The 20242-nt window shown below is 35.5% G+C and overlaps 1 protein-coding gene across 13 annotated transcripts in view; it reads right to left on the reverse strand.

The window, feature by feature from the left end:
- THOC2 (THO complex 2) overlaps positions 1–20242 on the reverse strand; it is a 119788-nt gene that overhangs the window by 81900 nt on the left and 17646 nt on the right. For all 13 annotated transcript variants that reach the window (XR_004679754.1, XR_004679749.1, XR_004679747.1 and 10 more), the window contains exons 2-7: positions 17914–17972; positions 12971–13062; positions 10454–10505; positions 6136–6206; positions 5166–5287; positions 4453–4586 (exon numbers count right to left, since the gene is read on the reverse strand). Coding sequence is in view for 9 of the 13 variants with exons in the window: in XM_035008281.1 (XP_034864172.1) it covers positions 4453–4586; positions 5166–5287; positions 6136–6206; positions 10454–10505; positions 12971–13062; positions 17914–17972 (530 nt within the window). In the remaining 4 variants the exon portion in view is untranslated. The remainder of the gene's footprint in view (positions 1–4452; positions 4587–5165; positions 5288–6135; positions 6207–10453; positions 10506–12970; positions 13063–17913; positions 17973–20242) is intronic.

Raw genomic sequence — 20242 nt, forward strand, 5'->3', positions numbered from 1 at the left:
GGGTGAAATAGGTGATGGGGATTAAGGAGTGCACTTGTGGTGAGCACTGGGTGTGGCATGGAAGTGTTGAACCACTATATTGTATACCTGAAACCAATATTATACTGTGTTAACTAACTGCAATTTAAATAAAAACTTTTAAAAAGGATAAATTTAAAGTAAAAGCTCCTTACCTGCTACACCTGCTGATCACCAAAAGTCTAAGCTAAAAACAAAGGTAACTGTAGTAAATCTAGTTTTATCTGGGTCCCTATACATAAGAATGGAGGAAGGGAATGAAGACTGGGGGACACTTCCTCTCTCTTTCTTAGTCATACACAAATTTCAAACGTGTAGAAAAACTAAGAAGTGGAGCATAACCATCCCCTAAAATATAACCAGTAAAGCAGGGAACATGACTTCTCCAACAGGTCTCAAAATCTAAGACATCTAGGTGCTGTGAAATCTTCCCTAAGATAGCACAAGAACCAACAAATAATAGCAAAAACTCTCTCCATTCTGAAAAATCAGGATTACCCTATTTTTCTACCATTCATTCCTCCTTTCTACAGAAGCCAACTATTTCCTCCAAATGCTCAATGCAAATGAAAAGAATAAAGCTGAAGAAATTTTACTTAAAAGGTAGGGAGAATAACACTTCCCTATCTTTCACAACATCTGCCACACTTATTTTTAACAGGCTGTTGTAAAGATAAAATAATGTATGTATCAAAGTCCCTTGTAAAGATATTTTTTAAATCAAGCTCAAAAGACCTAAACATCTCCATGTTTCGAGAATTCAATAAAGATTTTATTAAACTTTCACATTTGCTTATTTTCTGCCCTCTATAAAATTACTGAGAAATACTTAAAAATTAAAGATAGAAATACTAGAGAGAACAGAAATGAATACAAACACCCAGCAGGAAAAGAGAAATAATAAAGATCAGAGCAGAAATCAATGAAATAGAAACCAAAAGAACAGTAGAACAGATTAATGAAACTAGGAACTGGCTCTTTGAAAGAATTAGTAAGACTGATAAACCCCTGGCCAGACTTATCAAAAAGAAAATAGAAAGGACCCAAATAAATAAAATCATAAATGAAAGAGGAGAGATCACAACCAACACAGAAGAAATACAAATAATTATAAGAACATATAATGAGCAACCATATGCCAACAAATTAGACAATCTGGAAGAAATAGATGGATTCCTAGAGACGTATAAACTACCAAAACTGAACCAGGAAGAAACAGACAACCTGAACAGACCCATAAACAGCAAGGAAATTGAAGCAGTAATCAAAAATCTCCCAACAAACAAGAGCCCTGGGCCAGATGGCTTCCCAGGGAAATTCTACCAAACATTTAAAGAAAAATTAGTACCTATTCTTCTGAAACTGTTCCAAAAAACAGAAACGGAAGGAAAACTTCCAAACTCATTTTATGAGACCAGCATTACCTTATCCCAAAACTAGACAAAGACCCCACCAAAAAGGAGAATTACAGACCAATATCCCTGATGAACATGGATGCAAAAATTCTCAACAAGATCCTAGCCAAAAGGGGGCGCCTGGGTGGCTCAGTTGCAGGGCGTCTGCCTTTGGCTCAGGTCATGGTCCCAGGGTCCTGGGATCAAGCCCCGTGTCGGGCTCCCTGCTTGGTGAGACTGCTTCTCCCTCTCCCTCTGCCTGCTGCCCCCCCTGCTTGTGCTCGCTCACTCTCTGTGTCAAATAAATAAATAAAATCTTTAAAAGAAAAAAAGATCCTAGTCAATAGGATCCAACAGTACATTAAAAGGATTATTCACCACGACCAAGTGGGATTTATTCCTGGGCTGCAAGGTTGGTTCAACATCCACAAATCAATGTGATGCACTACATTAATAAAAGAAAGGACAAGAACCATATGCTGCTCTCAGTAGATGCAGAAAAAGCATTTGACAAAGTACAGCATCCTCTCTTGATTAAAACTCTTCACAGTGTAGGGACAGAGAGTACATACCTCAATATCACAAAAGCCATCTACGAAAAACCCACAGCTAATATCATTCTCAATGGGGAAAAACTGAGAGCTTTTTCCCTAAGGTCAGGAACACGGCAGGGATGTCCACTATCAACACTACTGTTCAACACAGTACTAGAAGTCCTAGTTTCAGCAATCAGACAACAAAAAGAAATAAAAGGCATCTGAATCAGCAAAGAAGTCAAACTCTCACTCTTCTCAGATGATATGATACTTGACGTGGAAAATCCAAAAGACTCCACCCCAAAACTGCTAGAACTCATACAGGAATTCAGTAAAGTGGCAGGATATAAAATCAATGCACAGAAGTCAGTGGCATTCCTATACACCAACAACAAGACAGAAGAAAGAGAAATTAAGGAGTTGATCCCATTTACAATTGCACCCAAAACCATAAGATACCTAGGAATAAACCTAACCAAAGAGGCAAAGATCTGTACTCAGAAAACTATAGAATACTCATGAAAGAAATTGAGGAAGACATAAAGAAATGGAAAAACGTTCCATGCTCATGGATTGGAAGAACAAATATTGTGAAAATGTCTATGCTACCTAGAGCAATCTATACATTTAATGCAACTGCTATCAAAATACCATCAACTTTTTTCAAAGAAATGGAACAAATAATCCTAAAATTTGTATGGAACCAGAAAAGACCCCGAATACCCAGAGGAATGTTGAAAAAGAAAACCAAAGCTGGTGGCATCACAATGCCAGACTTCAAGCACTATTACAAAGCTGTAATCATCAAGACAGTATGGTACTGGCACAAAAAGAGACACATAGATCAATGGAAAAGAATAGAGAACTCAGAAATGGACCCTCAACTCTATGGTCAACTAATCTTCGACAAAGCAGGAAAGAAGTCTAATGGAAAAAGACAATCTTCTTCAACAAATGGTGTTGGAAAAATTGGACAGCCACATGCAGAAAAATGAAAGTGGACCATTTCCTTATACCACACACAAAAATAGACTCAAAATGGATGAAAAACCTAAATGTGAGACGAAATCCATCAAAATCCTAAAGGAGAACACAGGCAGCAACCTCTTTGACCTCAGCCGCAGCAACTTCTTCCTAGAAACATCACCAAAGGCAAGGGAAGCAAGGGCAAAAATGAACTACTGGGACTTCATCAGGATAAAAAGCTTTTGCATAGCAAAGGAAACAGTCAACAAAACTGAAAGACAACCAAGAGAATGGGAGAAGATATTTGCAAACGACTTATCAGATAAAGGGTTAGTATCCAAAATCTATAAAGAACTTATCAAACTCAACACCCAAAGAACAAATAATCCAATCAAGAAATGGGCAGAAGACATGAACAGACATTTCTGCAAAGAAGACATTCAAATGGCCAACCAACACATGAAAAAGTGCTCAACATCATTTGGCATCAGGGAAATACAAATCAAAACCACAATGAGATACCACCTCACACCAGCCAGAATGGCTAAAATTAACAAGTCAGGAAACTACAGATGTTGGCGAGGATGCGGAGAAAGGGGAACCCTCCTACGCTGTTGGTGGGAATGCAAACTGGTGCAGTCATTCTGGAAAACAGTATGGAGGTTCCTCAAAAAGTTGAAAATAGAGCTACCCTATGACCCAGAAATTGCACTACTGGGTATTTACCCCAAAGATACAAATGTAGTGATCTGAAGGGGCATGTGCACCCCAATGTTTATAGCAGCAATGTCCACAATAGCCAAACTATGGAAAGAGCCTAGATGTCCATCAGCAGATGAATGGATAAAGAAGATGTGGTGTGTGTGTGTGTGTGTGTGTGTATACATATACAATGGAATCTTATGCAGCCATCAAAAAAAAAAAAAGAAATCTTGCCATTTGCAACAATGTGGATGGAACTAGAGGGTATTATGCTAAGCGAAATAAATCAGAGAAAGACAATTATCATATGATCTTGCTGATATGTGGAATTTGAGAAACAAGGCAGAGGATCATGGGGGAAGAGAGGGAAAAATGAAACAAGACGAAACCAGAGAGGGAGACAAACCATAAGAGACTCTTAATCTCAGGACACAAACTGAGGGCTGCTGGAGTGGAGGGGGGTGGAAGGGATGGGGTGGCTGGGTGATGGACATTGGGGAGGGTATGTGTTGTGGTGAGCGCTGTGTATTATGTAAGACTGATGAATCACAGACCTGTACCCCTGAAACAAATAATACGATGAAAATAATAACAATAAAAAGAAAAAAGAAATGAATACAAACACATAGGTAGCAATGACAAAAAGATTTCTCATAAATATCATCCCAAATTTTACTAGTACTGATAAAATCTTAAAAGTACTATCTAGACACTGCTCTCATTTCTTAATTGAAAAAAAGAAACCTACATGGGGGAATGCATCCATTCTGTCTTTATGGATATTCTCCAACAGTTTTAAAAAAACTTAGTAACACATATTATTAGACATGTCTTACCTATTAAAGATTTTATATTTTCTAAGATTAAGTCACTAGTAATATTTCCAGATAAATCTTGCCCCAATTCAGCAATCAGCTTGGCATAACCTTCATTCTCTTCTCTTAACAAATTGAATTTTTGCTGCTTATAACTGAAATTAGATAAACATCATAAAGGGGATAAAATTAATTCAATTAACAAGCTTGCATAAAAGTACCGTATTCTCATTGAATTTTCATTATTTCTCTTATATAGAACAATTATAAGAATAGTTGTTGAAAGTTTACTTCTTTGTATATCTTTTAAAATAGAAAATAACAGTGATTCATGAGACACCCCAATGTTAATTACACAGGGAAAACCAGTAACACAAAAAAGGAATATTGCTAATCCCAAGGAACAACAGCATGCCACTATTTCCATCGTTGACTAACAATATACCCTAGAGTATAGCCATACTTGTAAATTATTTTATTGGTAATAATAAAAGCACTGAATATTACTTTAACTTCTAATATGGAAAAAAATTAACACTGGTTTCACACAGGTAAAGTTCACGGCTGACTCAATAATCCTATGCTTCTTTTAAAAGGATAAAACACAAGACATGCTAACAGCAACAACAACAAAAATCTTCAAACTGCTGTTAGAAACATCTAGTATTCAAAATGAGAACTAAAGAAAACATACTCAGATACTTGATCTGCAACATAAAGATAAATGTACTTACAAGAGTTTTGTCTTGATTTTAACTGACTTTTGATTGAACTGCTGTGATTGTTTGATAAGCCCTAATGATTCCAATGTTTCTGGATCCAGGCGTTCCTTTAGAACTGTGTCTGAAACTAAATACTGTATTAAAAAATATTAAAGGCCATTTATTCCTTAGCATTCTAATATATCCACAATTTAAATACACTCAAAATAATTTTTCCCAAATAAGAATATTAAAATCACATTAAATATGTATCAATAAATTTCAATTTATTAAAAAAAAGCTTGGAACTTCAATTTAACAAAAATGATGACTCTCCAAATACTGAAAAAAATGTGACATACAGCTCTTTAAATAAAACTCACTAAAAAATTATATGCATGCTGTACACAGCCTACAAATGAAATTCTGATTAAACCTATGTCAACTGAATTTTTCTTTAAGAGTAATACAGCACCTTCAGCCTTCATTACTTTCTATTGTTTAAGTAAAATTCTAGTACAGCGAATATAAGGCCATCTTCCAGGTCTGAGTAATAGCATTTCTCCTTGGTTCTAAATTTATGAACATAAAATGGTTTACTCGACAATGATTATGACAAGTTCTAGAATTTATTATTTTTAAACTACCTCCATTCTTTTTCTCCTTGCCTAATAGTTTATGAAAAACTGTTCAGTTTAAAAGTTGTCCACATCATTTCTACTCACTTGATAGATGCTTACCTTTTCCTTATTTAGGAACTTACTAGGTCAGGAATATCACCAAAAGTTTGATATATACAGATAGTTTAATTGATATGAAGCATGCATATTTCACATAATTAGCATGTCTAATTTTACAAAGCATTCCATTTCAAAATCCAAATCTCACCTTATAATGAATAGCCAACTGAATGTCAATATCCTCCTCCATTAACATGATTAACTGTGATTATAATTGTTCAATGTAAAAATCTAGAAAGGGAAAGTATTTTTTTATAACTTACCAAACATGCTAATACCAATTGTGTAAAATAGTCTCTCTTGCTTTTTTCTTCTAAACAATTTGTCTCAATATCTATAATGATGGAAAAAAAAACATGAAAGTTTGATTTTTCTAGACTGTCTCCAGCACTATAATAAGATACTTATTTTCTTTAAAACTAGCTAATTTTAAAATGCCTCATTCTGAAATTGGAAACAAATTTGCAACTATAGTAAGCAGGAGCTGTCCTTCATATGCATATGAATGCTCAGAATTAATTTCTCCTGATACTGGAGACTGACCCTGTGACCAATGGCATATCCATAAAATGGTAAGTTGATTACACAGGAGTTACATGCTATGGCACTGGAAGCAACAAAATTTCAAAAAAATAATGTTTTCAAAAATGGAAATATTCAAGCAAAGTTTAAATGACAACACATCAGAGATGCTGAAGAAGAGATTCCTTCCTTAGGTGTAAAGTTGAACTAGGTGACAACAAAGATCTCTTCTAACACTAAAGATCTTATTACTTGTGAGGATTAAACCTTTGACCTTGGCCACCTTGGCACCATGTTCTAACCAAACTACCTGGCCATCAACTCTACGAAAAGACAGTATTAAAAGAGTATTTTTTAACACCCCGTTTTGAATTACTCTAGTCAGCAAACAAAAATTATTCATGATTTTTATTTTCTTCCTATTGAAATATTAAGAAACTGAGACCTCCGAGTTTCAGTAGATTATTCAGAAAATTTGTCAGTTTTATGAAGTATGGAGGAAATAAAACAATTAGCTCTTAATGCCAAGCATCAAAAAATTCAACCAGGATTGGGCGCCTGGGTGGCTCAGATGGTTAAGCGTCTGCCTTCGGCTCAGGTCATGATCCCGGGGTCCTGGGATCGAGTCCCGCATCGGGCTCCCTGCTAGGCGGGGAGCCTGCTTCTCCCTCTGCCTCTCTCTCTCTCTCTGTCTCTTATGAATTAAAAAAAAAAAAAATTAAAAAAAAAAAAAAGACTTAAAAAAATTCAACCAGGATTGACAGGATTACAAAGTTGATCTCAGGATTATTGCTTTAATGATTACATACTATTGTATTAAGGTCAACTCGTAATTTATAAGAGACACCGATTTTAGTGATATAATAAAATTGTCTCCTAAGGGTTCTACAGTTCTCCCCAGATGTCCTACCACTGATTTGCTTCAGTTTACTTTCTATTGCCGTAACTGAGAATCAAAAGAGAAAAGAATTTATCATCAAACATTTCCACATTTTCCTGGCCCTTCTCCTCTTTCCCGTCTTGGACAGTGCCATTTCCCAATATCCTGGCCACTGTAGCTAAGCACATGGTCAGCTCAAGCATATTAAGAGAATTTGAGGGTATAATTTATACAACATAAACTGCAATACAATCTCATTCTCTTAATTAGACTTTTAATCCATGTGTATCTCATCAATCCCTTCCAGGGATTCCTAGTTGTCTCCCTGTTATCTGGTTTTCTGGTCCCTCCTCAGGCTAGAACTTCAAGGATACTGATCTTCAGGGGTCAGGACTAAACTGGGCCCATTCTTGGGACGCCTGGGTGGCTCAGTCGGTTGAGCGTCTGCCTTCGGCTCAGGTCATGATCCCAGGGTCCTGGGATCAAGTCCCACATCGGGCTCCCTGCTCCGTGGGGAGCCTGCTTCTCCCTCTGCCTCTGTCTCTCTCTCTGTCTCTCATGAATAAATAAGTAAAATATTTAAAAAAATAAAAAAATAAAAGAAATAAACTGTGCCCATTCTTTTAACCAACATCTATCTACCAAGGCCCAAAAGTCCCTAAGATCTACCCCCAAAGTCCCTAAGATCAGAGCACCTGGATAGCAGGTTCATCCTCTTCAAGCCAAGTCTCCTCTCCTCTTAGCCATTTGACCTGTTCAAGGTACCACTCTCTGGGTTCTGACCATGTTAAGAAATGCTTAGTAAGACCTCAGTAAACTTCTTTGCTGAGCTATCTCAACAATCAATACACAACTCTCTTAGCACAATTATGTCTTCCCTGTTTCTTTCTTCTTTTTGTCCTAATTAATGAAGCTATTCTAATAAATTCATTCATTATCCCTGACTCATAAACCCTGAAATCAGTACCTAGTAAATTCTCTTTAATTTCCCCTATGATTTTACTAAAAAGCCCTCAACCATTCCCAACTCTAGGTCCCAGTATCACCAACCACCCACTCCAGCTCAGAGGTCCCATCAGTGCATCAAGTTACATCAGACTTCCCTCTCCAGGTTAATATAGCTCTCAGGCCCCCTCATTCTTACATAATTAGTCTTTTAAAGAAAACTGTTATCTTAACCAGGAAAGTACAGTAATGATTTTTCTTATAGCTCTTAAAATATTAGAAAGACAACATGGTATAGTAAAAAAAATTATGGGCTCTGGAACCAAAAAGACCCAGGTTCAAACCCTGTTTTACTGGCTATGTGGCCTTGAAAAATCCCTTCTCGGAGCTTCAATTTTCTGATATGTACACCTACTTTACAGAAGTTGCTGTAAAGATTAAAATGAAATTAAATGCATAACACAATGCTTAGAACATAGAAGGTGCTCCAAAAATAGCATCTACATTATTATTGCCATTATCATTATTAGAGGTAGCTCCCATTCTTACTCCTATTCCCTAGTTTGGTCTGGGGTCATTTTTCGATCATTTTTTTTTTTTCCTGCTAACAGTGAGGGTGGGTGAGTGAGGGGGGACAGGTAAGGGAAATTCTCTTTCCAAGTTTGCCATTCTAATCTTGCTTGTAAAAATTGACTGGATAGGCTAAAAGAAATTTCCCAAGAGCAACCAAACATCCTCATAAATTTATGTTAATAGTAAAAAACAATGACTTATAATTCCTATTACTAAAGTAAATATGAAGGGAAAATATATCCTAATAGAATAAATCAATAAAGAAATTATTGGAACTTACTAGTAAGCTGATAGCTGATGATTACCCCCAAAAAAGACATAAAATATACTCCTGACACTATCAAGGAACAACAGCTTCCACAAAATGTTACCTACAAATCACTCTTTCAGTCCTACAAATTTATAGTAAAAACCATTTTTTAAAATTTTTTAAACTGTTTCAAGGTATATTTATATGTAACATACATAATGTAATACCTTTAGTGCCTGCTTTAAAAAATTAAGCTTAAAAGGTTTTGTTGTTCTTGCTGGCATAAATCCATTCAATAGATAGTATGAACTTATACTTAATGATCCAAACCAGGACAGTTTTAAAATCGAAATAAGGCACTATTAATTATGCCAGGGGGAAAAAAACAAAAGTGGGACATATGATCAGCCCATCAGTGGTCTACTCTTTTATCACTCACAGTCCACACACATTTTGACCTATTCCTGACATTACTGCTGTTATGAATCTTAAACATCCTGAAGGATCAAGCACCAGGCATTCAGATTTGATGAGATCAAATTCCCAGATTCTCAGTAAGACATTTAAGTAACCTATCTATTCTAGAAATTAAGATTAATGAGCTAAATTAATTCACTCCAGCTTGACAAACTCTCAGAGGATGTCTTATTTTATTTTAAAGTGAATATTAAAATGTCTGGTAAAGGTTTCTATTAGATCAAAGTTTTAGAAAGCATAACATTGATGGGGAAAACTGCTCAAAGTTATTTTAATTCAAATCTAAAATTAAAAGAAATAAATTTATAATATACATTATTTTTTAAATCCATGCTTCCCATGGAAGGACACTACCTTTTGTTCTAAGTCAAAGAAATATTCCTTTTTTATCTTGCATAAATTCTTATTTATTCTGGACAAATAGAGAAGTTGCTACTTCCAAAGCTGGTTTCTCATCCTCAAAAGAAAAGTACTTTTGATTACTTTGGCTCTTCTTGCTCTTTCTAAAATTAAGAAGAATCAAAAGAGTATAACAGCAAAGTAACTATCTCTTGAGTGTCCTAAGTTTGAGATTCTGACATTCATTGATAAACTCCATTGAGTAAAATTAATTATGTGGTTACTAAAATCTGAATAATTCAGACTAACTGAACTTCAAAAAACTTAGCTTTTTTCTACTTGAAAGGACTTAATTTAGCTCAATTTTATATAAACATACATTCTGCAAAACTCAGACTATTTAAATTATAAACTATATCTAAAGCTAGTTTATAAACAGTGATCATACTCATTTGATTTACAACACTATATTCTCTATAAAGAAACGATACAGTCTAGTTCCTACAAATAGTTTAAAGAAAACATTTTTTTAAACACAGTACATTAATCTACCCTACAGCACTTTTTACAGGTGAAATAAAGGATTGATACCTACCTAATATGCAGAATACATCAGCAAGAATGGAGGGCATATCCTCACGAAATTCCTAATTATAAAAATATAATTATTCATAGTAAATACAAGAACAGCACACTAGCAAGTATGGTTTCAGAATAATACTCTTCAGTAAAACCTAAAACCTAACAAAACCCCAACACCACTACGTTGACAAATAATAAAATTCAAGTTTCATAATACAGAGAAAACAGAAAAGAGACAACAGTTGGAAAAAAAAATGTTTAAATGTCTACCATGAAATAACTTGATAAAACACTTGATAAAAAAAAAACCTAACAAGCGGGGCGCCTGGGTGGCTCAGTCATTAAGCGTCTGCCTTCAGCTCAGGCCATGGTCCCGGAGTCCTGGGATCGAGCCCGGCATGGGGCTCCCTGCTCAGCGGGAAGCCTGCTTCTCCCTCTCTCACTCTCCCTGCTTGTGTTTCCTCTCTCTGTGTTCCCTCTCTCGCTGTCTCTCTGTCAAATAAATCTTTAAAAAAAAAAACCTAACAAGCACCTCAGGAAATATTAAAGAGCACAAATGAATGACACTTTTCCAATGAAGTTTCATGTTAGAAACCACTGGAATTTGGGTACCTTAAACCTGTTAAAAATGGTACATTTTTCATCTACAACTTTAAATGTGCTCATGCCTCAATCAACACTGATTTATGCAAAAGTCCTAGTGGTATCGGAACAGAAATCTAAAAAATACAAAAACAATTACAAGCTGTCATTCCATAACTCAAGATTCTCTGAAGATGAAAACAATTACCAAAAATCCATCTTTATTTTCTTTATGCACTGATGTTTGTAGCCTTTGTAAGCCAAAATTCTCCCCTCATTTCTGGATGAAAACTTCAACACGTATTCTAGATTTGTCTCCTGACTTCCCACTCCCATGCCCAATTTTAGAGACATTTTCCATTAGTAAGGATCATAGTTCAATCACTGCAATTAGTTTGCTGGCACTATAGCAACCCTTAAACTAGCCTATTTTCAGAGAGTAAAGGAAAGAAATATAATCCTAACAAGAACAACAACAACAAAAGACTGGCACTGTAAGAGACATGCAAGATATGCTTCCATGGCTAAGATATGGGACAGTGAGATATGGGGCTATGAGAAAGCCATGACAATGACAATCCAGGTGCAAAGGTATATATAAAGACTCAAAGGAAAGGGGAAGCTAAGTAAAAACAAAATACATATTAAATCCATTTGGACTATTCACTTTCAAAAAATGGGAAAAATATTAGAATCGAATCCATAAACAGACTACACCAATGGCCAATTTACAGAATGAAAGAAACTTAATTGCACACCAGACTTCAGTCTCAAAAGTTTCTTAAGGGCTATGAATTTTTGCTATGTCTACTTGAATGCAAGTACTCAGGCTACTTGAAGAAAAGAGCAAAACAAGAGTTTTCAACATGGAATATTAGTTGTTGGAAAAAAAAAAAAGACTACTCCAACATGAATTAATACTGCTGTGGTCAGATAGAGACAGTTTAAGGATAAAAGAGAAATTCATATTGAACCTTGACTGCTCAAATACGTTTCAATATGTAAGGGAAAAAAAATCACAACAGCTAAACATAGAAATTCCTTACGACTTATCCTCAGAAAAGCACAGAAAGCATATGAAGGAGATTACCTATCCTAACAGAAAAAGGCTACAGAAGCTTAAAGCAGCACAAGGGAAATTCGTACTGGTATCAAGAAGCTCCAGGTCCTACATGTCAATAATACTCATTATGAAAGCTGTTCTCAACTGGATGGATAATTTTATCTATACAAGGTTAAAATCCAGCCTAATAATAATAGAATAATACACCACTTAACTACTTAAGCTAAGAAACTTAACTACTGGTTTACAAACAACACCCTTACAATTTGAGAGCTCATCTTACAATTCAAATACCAAACACCTATGAAAAGTATCTGGTCTGAATCTAACTTAAATTGTCTAATAAAAAAGAGACAGAAAAATCACCTAAAGGTTAGGGGAAAAAATCTAGTTATTAATATTTTCTAACACAGCAAACACATGAAAACTGGCATCAAGTGAGCATTAGTTACAACTATGCAACCTCAATTTAATTTAAAATAACTTAATCCTCAAATTTTAAAGTATATTTAATTTCTAAACATAACTGCAAACAAAAGAAAATGTTTTGATATGCTCCACTGTGAGAAAAATATTCTAGTCAAATTATTTTTATAGTAGCATTTTTAATTAAGTGTATCGTGATTTTGTTCCAAGGCAGGCTTTTTTTTTTCTTTGCCCTCTCAGCTTACCTAACATTTTCTGCTTTATTCACAACCAAAGATTAAAATTTCAACCTAGCAACAACGGCTTATCAATATTGCCTTAAAACATCCACTACTATAATTCTGAACAAAATGAAATGCAAGTTACATACTTTAGGGATCTTTGTATCAAAGGCAAAAAGAAATATGTAGTTATTAAATTAAAAAACGTGTGTGTGTGTGTGTGTGTGTGTATACTTACGCTAATGTCATTAAGAACATTAGATGCCTGTTCATGCTTTAGATTTCCTTTAATGACATGGTATGATAACTCATAAAGAGCCTGCTGGAAATCTGTTGAACATAAAAGAAAGAGTGTAAGAACACAATCTCTTGAACATAAAAGGTAGACCCTTCTGAGGGAAGACCTCTGTATTTCCTACTTCTCAGAATTATAAGGATCAAAAATAAGAAAAATATACTTCTAATGCTTTTCTCTGACAGATTTTTTTCCCTTTTACTTTCACAAAAACACAACACTAAAAGTAGAAAATAGTTAACCTTGACTCCACTACTATAACATAACTACTGCTTAAACATTTCCTTCCAATCTTTTTCTACGTATCTACATGTTTTACATATTTGCATTCACAGTGTACATCATTTGGTATTCGGATTCCCCCACAAACACTTTTTAAAGTATTTTCTTATGCTACCAAAGTCTCCCAAATTATTTTCAGTGATTGCATGGAATTCCAGCAGGTGGATATAAACTAATTTAACCATTTCTCTCACCAGGATATTTCACAGCTTTGTCTACATATATTGGGATCATAGCCAATTCACTCGCAGGGCTACACTGACAACAGGTAAAGACTACCAGTCAATATAAAATCAAGTTGTATCCGTATCCTACTCTCGGAGAATGTCTCCCCAAATCTAGATCTTTTCGCCTATCAGAATTCAAACTAAAATAATTACATACATACATATGTAAAATGGCAGTTCTATGAGAACTGTCAACCACAGATAGTCTCATTCACTATTACCATAGCTTCCTTCCCTGGAGAAGGAATTCGGCCCGGGGAGGGGGGAGCTAATGGTCACATGACTACCTCCTTCGGGCCATATTTTTCTTTAGTCCTATACACTGAAAACTTTACCTCCTTCCTCTCATTAAAAGTAGAAAAACAACTGTATGGTGACAGATGGTACCTATGCTTGTGGTGAGCACAGCATAATGTACAGTTATAGATTTGTTGAATTACTATGTTGTACACCTGAAACTAATTTATTATGTGCCCCCTATACTTCAATAATTAAAAAAAAAAGTAGAAAAACAAGTAGCTCTAAAAACAGCTGTAAAATAAAGTAAATTTTCTTTCTGAAGGGAATCAAAAATCTTTCAGGGCAAAATAGCAAGTAAAACATCAAATATTTAAAAATCTTGTCCCTTAGTTTGACTACTCATCACAAAAAAGGGATAGCATATAAATCAAAACATACCAATATCCCTTTAAACAACCTTATTTACAATTTTATTAATTCACAATTATTTTACAATGAAATAAATTTGTCCATTAAATTATTTGCTAAAGAAATATAGCCAGAGGGAGCCCGGGTGGCTCAGTCAGTTAAGCGTCTGCCTTCAGCTCAGGTCATGATCCCGGGGCCCTGGGATTGAGCCCCACATCGGGCTCCCTGCCCAGTAGGGAGTCTGCTTCTCCCTCTCCCTCCCCCAACTTGTGCTCCCTCTCTCACTCTCTCTCTCAAATAAATCTTTAAAATTAAAAAATTAAAAAAAAAAAATACAGCCAGAGTATCCCAATTCCTAATAAAGAATTCATTATTAAACATATTCTATACCTTTTTCATAAATATGCCTTCATTATGCTTATAATAAACTATATAAAAGCTAAAATGCAAAGGAAAAAATTTCTATTTGTTAGTATGGTAGAAATATGAGGTCAATTTCATGCTTTCAATTTCCATTAATAAAATGCTTTTACAACAAATAACACTCATTTTTAAAGTTATCCAGGGATACCTGGCTGGCTCAGTCAGTGGAGCATACAACTCTTGATCTCGGGGTTGTAGGTCCGAGCCCATCTTAGGTGTAGAGATTACTTAAAAATAAAATATTTAAAAAAATTAAAAACTAGGAATGCCTGGGTGGCTCAGTTGGTTAAGCATCCGATTTGATTTCGGCTCAGGTCATGATCTCAGGCTCATGGACTTGAGCCCCGCATCACATTGGGCTCCACACTCAGTGGGGAGTCTGCTTCTCTCCCTTGCTCTGCCCCCCCCCTCAAGTGTGTGCTACCTCTAAAATAAATAAATAAAATTAAAGTTATCCAGATAACTTAGGGAAAAAAAAAAAAGTAATCATTCTTGGAAGGACAAAACAGCTGAACAACATAAAATTCCCAGAAGAATATGGGCTCAGGCACCTGGGTGGCTCAGTTGGTTAAGCAACTGCGTTTGGCTCAGGTCATGATCCTGGAGTCCCGGGATCGAGTCCCGCATCGGGCTCCCTGCTCGGCGAGGAGCCTGCTTCTCCCTCTGACCCTCCTCCCCTCATGTACTCTCTCTCATTCTCGCTCTCTCAAATGAATAAATAAATCTTTAAAAAAAAAAAAAAAAGGAATATGGGCTCATAGGAGCTGAGGAAATTCTAATCTTAATCAGAGAAGGAGATTAAAACAGAGAACAAATAGCCCAGGTCATTTTGCTAACACTAAGTGACATGAAAACAATCACAATGTTATCCACAAAAGAGCAAAGGCAGTCCCCAATTCACATGTTTTTAAATGCCCATTTAAGTGGTTAGGAACATCTACTGTATTTTAGCCATAGAAACAGTAAGTGGTACTTTAAGACTACCAAGGCTAACCCCACAAAATTCTGTAAAATCTATACTAAAGTTGAAAAACATTACATTTACAACATGGAGAAAAACTTAGCAAACCTTATAATTATACACAAAAATAAATAAAAGATTTCATCTTAATGCTAACATTTCAGAAAAAGTAGGGGTTTTCCCTTGTTTATTTTTAGTATTCTCTACACCCAATGTGGGGCTCAAACTCATGACCTGGAAATCAAGAGTTGCATGTTCTTCCAACTAAGCCAGCCAGGCGCCCCTCAGAAAAAGTAGTTTTAAGGGCAGCCACAAGTAAAAGGGACTTCTAGAGATTCTTAGACATTCTTTGTGGGATTTGAACACTGAAGACACTAGTTCTTGGTTATGTCAGGACTACTCCTGTTTATCAGCCATCATTACAATATCATTTTATTGGGGGGAAGGGACTTATAAAAAGGAGTAGTGTGAGCAAAGGAAACTGGGAAGGGAGGGGCAGAAAGGGAAAGGGCTCAGGGAACACTACCCAAACTCAATCCCCCTAAGACAGAACGAAGGAAATTCTGAAGAAATGACATTTCAGTTAGCTTTCTGCATGGACTACCAACTGGAGCCCTTAGACCAAAGCTTGACTGTTGGCAGATACCAGCCAAAGAACGTATGTATTGAGGAAGCAGGCAAAGGCAGGTGAAAGAGAGCATTGGCAATTATGTCAATGAGGCCACGCTCATAACTATTTTTGGTTTCATACATGAATCAGAACAACCATGCAAATTAACAATAATCCGGTAGTTATTAAAGATCCATATAGTCCCATTTAAAACTGAAGAGTAATCATCCTGTATTACACTATTTAGTTTTCTGAAAATTCTTTCTCTTATTTTACCCACATAAGATTTCAATCACAGACAAGATCAAAGTTAACTGAGAAGTTATAAACTTCTTTTAAACATAGGGAAGAAAAAAAGTTAAGTATCCAAGTGCTTTTAGGAAGGAGTCTTTCTTTACTTTCTTACAATTCTGGCAGTCAACTGACTTATTCAAAAGAAAAGGCATTATAACAACCTCAGAAATCTTTATGAAAGATCATGCAACTTTATAAGTAGGATAAATTGGAAAATAAGTGGGGGTGCAGGCTAGGAATGTTAAGTCTTAAAACAGGTCTTACCCAAATGACAAAAAAAAAAAAAAAAAAGAGGCTCATTTGTTAAAAAAATGCTTCCACTCAAAAATTCAAATGTTCTTTAAAAATCTTAATCATATTAATATTTATTTTTTTATAAAACAAAAGTAAATCTATAGAAAAACATTGTTTTTAATCTTCTATTCACAAAGGCATAATTTAAATAACTATAATGAATTTTTATTTAATCATTTTTTATTTAAAATAGATTAGTGGTTATAAATTATTTTTTCTAAATTGAAAAAACTGTTATGGGTTCTACCCTCAGCGAAAGCTACATATGAAAATGCTTTAACCTGGGCGCCTGGGTGGCTCAGTTGGTTAAGCGACTGCCTTCGGCTCAGGTCATGATCCTGGAGTCCCTGGATCGAGTCCCGCATCGGGCTCCCTGCTCGGCAGGGAGCCTGCTTCTCCCTCTGGCCCTCCCCCCCTCTCATGTGCTCTCTGTCTCTCTCATTCTCTCTGTCTCAAATAAAATAAATAAAATCTTTAAAAAAAAAAAAAAAGAAAATGCTTTAACCTTACTAGATGTAATTGCTTTTGTTTTTGCCCCTCCTTTTCTAAATCCAAATGCCTAATTTTAAATTAATAAATGCTAAATAGTAAAAGCCTTTAAAATTAAAATTTACATCCTGTTTAATTACATCTTACTTAATAAATCATACTTGTGATATGCAGTAAACAACTCCTTTGCTTTTAATGTTTTCCATGACAATTGCCTTTAATAAGATCCCCAGATACTACCTAAACATAACCAGCTTTAGTAAAAACACCACCTCAGTTTCTGGATATTTCCTAGTGCAAACAAAATCTGAATAGTTTTTCCGTACTAGCTTTTCTCTTCTGTTTATGACTGATAGCTAGCCTGTATAATTTTTAATACAGCTAGCAACTGCTGATATTTGGCCAAATATACCATGTCACAACGATAAAAGCCAAGCAATATATGACTCTTATGTAGATCAAACATCTATATACAGAAATAGTCTTACTGTAACTACAGTTTTAATCCTAACGGTAATATACTCATATAAAGGCTTTATATAATGTGAACTATCTCACAGCTTTTGTTTTTCATTCATAACAATTTAATGTAAAACAGAACATCTATTAATTTTGACCAAGCCAAAAATAATAGCTATGATACTTTTAAAAGTCTTACCTCTGTAAGTTGAACTATCATGGCTTTTATTTTCACTGAGGATCCGGCATAAATGCAAACTAGAATAAAATAGAAATAATCTGCATTCATTTCCAATCCTAATATAGATGACCCTTAGACAGCAAATTACATCAACTAAAAATATTTGGAAACATATCAGATGTGTTTAAATCCATTAGTTTATAATGAGAATAAAACAAACCTAAAAACCCTAATTGGTCAGAATTGGAGCATGCTAGTAAATCAATTCATTATTTTTGAAAACTGGAAATGAATAAAAAACACTTAATCTGCCTTTCACACATGAGCCAATAATTGTTAAGAAAGGTCTCTGTACTGATGAATATGGACTCCAAAATCCTCAACAAAATCCTAGCTAATAGGATCCAACAATACATTAAAAGGATCATCCATCACGACCAAGTGGGATTTATCCCCAGGATGCAAGGGTGGTTCAACATCCGCAAATCAATCAATGTGAGAGAACACATTAATAAGAGGAGGGAGAAGAACCATATGGTCCTCTCAATTGATGCAGAAAAAGCATTTGACAAAATACAACATCCTTTCCTGATTAAAACTCTTCAGAGTATAGGGATAGAGGAACATTCCTCAAGCTCATAAAATCCATCTATGAAAAACCCACAACGAGTATCATCCTCAATGGGGAAAAGCTGAGAGCCTTTCCCTTAAGATCAGGAACACATCAAGGATGCCCACTCTCACCACTGTTGTTCAATATAGTACTAGAAGTCCTAGCAACAGCAATCAGACAACAAAAAGAAATAAAAGGTATTCAAACTGGCAAAGAAGAAGTCAAACTCTCTCTTTTCGCAGATGACATGATACTTTATGTGGAAAACCCAAAAGACTCCACCCCCAAATTACTAGAACTCATCCAACAATTCAGTAATGTGGCAGGATACAAAATCAATGCACAGAAATCAGTTGCTTTCTTATACACTAACAACGCAACTGTAGAAAGAGAAATTAAAGAAACGATTCCATTTACAATAGCACCAAAAACCATAAGATACCTCAGAATAAACCTAACCAAAGAGGTAAAGGATCTATACTCTAGGAACTACAAAACACTCATGAAAGAAATTGAAGAAGACACAAAAAGATGGAAAAATATTCCATGCTCATGGATCAGAAGAATAAACATTGTTAAAATGTCTATGCTACCCAGAGCAATCTATACCTTCAATGCTATCCTGATCAAAATTCCAATGACATTTTTCAAAGTGCTGGAACAAACAATCCTAAAATTTGTATGGAATCAGAAAAGACCCCGAATCGCCAAGGAGATGTTGAAAAAGAAAAACAAAGCTGGGGGCATCACGTTGCCCGATTTCAAGCTATATTACAACAAATCAGTGATCACCAAGACAGCATGGTACTGGCACAAAAACAGACATACAGACCAATGGAACAGAATAGAGAACCCAGATATGGACCCTCAACTCTATGGTCAAATAATCTTCCACAAAGCAGGAAAAAACATGCAATGGAAAAAAGACAGTCTCTTCAATAAATGGTGCTGGGAAAATTGGACAGCCACATGCAGAAGAATGAAACTCGACCATTCTCTAACACCACTCACAAAGATAAACTCAAAGTGGATGAAAGACCTCAATGTGAGACAGGAATCCATCAAAATCCTAGAGGAGAACATAGGTAGTAACCTCTTTGACATCGCCCACAGCAACTTCTTTCAAGATACATCTCCAAAAGCTAGTGAAACAAAAGCAAAAATGAACTTTTGGGACTTCATCAAGATAAAAAGCTTCTGCACAGCAAAGGAAACAGTCAACAAAACAAAGAGGCAACCCACAGAATGGGAGAAGATATTTGCAAATGACACTACAGATAAAGGGCTGGTATCCAAAATCTATAAAGAACTTCTGAAAGTCAACACCCAAAAAACAAATAATCAAGTCAAAAAGTGGGCAGAAGAGATGAACAGACACTTCTCTGAAGAAGACATACAAATGGCTAACAGACACATGAAAAAATGTTCATCATCATTAGCCATCAGGGAAATCCAAATCAAAACCACATTGAGATACCACTTTACACCAGTTAGAATGGCAAAAATGGACAGGGAAAGAAACAACAAATGTTGCAGAGGTTGTGGAGAAAGGGGAACCCTCTTACACTGTTGGTGGGAATGCAAGTTGGTACAGCCACTTTGGAAAACAGTGTGGAGGTTCCTCAAAAATTTAAAAATAGAGCTACCCTATGACCCAGCAATTGTACTACTGGGTATTTACCCCAAAGACACAGATGTAGTGAAAAGAAGGGCCATATGCACCCCAATGTTCAT

This window comes from Mirounga leonina, unplaced genomic scaffold, assembly GCF_011800145.1.
Source record: "Mirounga leonina isolate KUSES-001 unplaced genomic scaffold, KU_Mleo_1.0 Mir_101664, whole genome shotgun sequence".
Lineage (NCBI taxonomy): Eukaryota > Metazoa > Chordata > Mammalia > Carnivora > Phocidae > Mirounga > Mirounga leonina.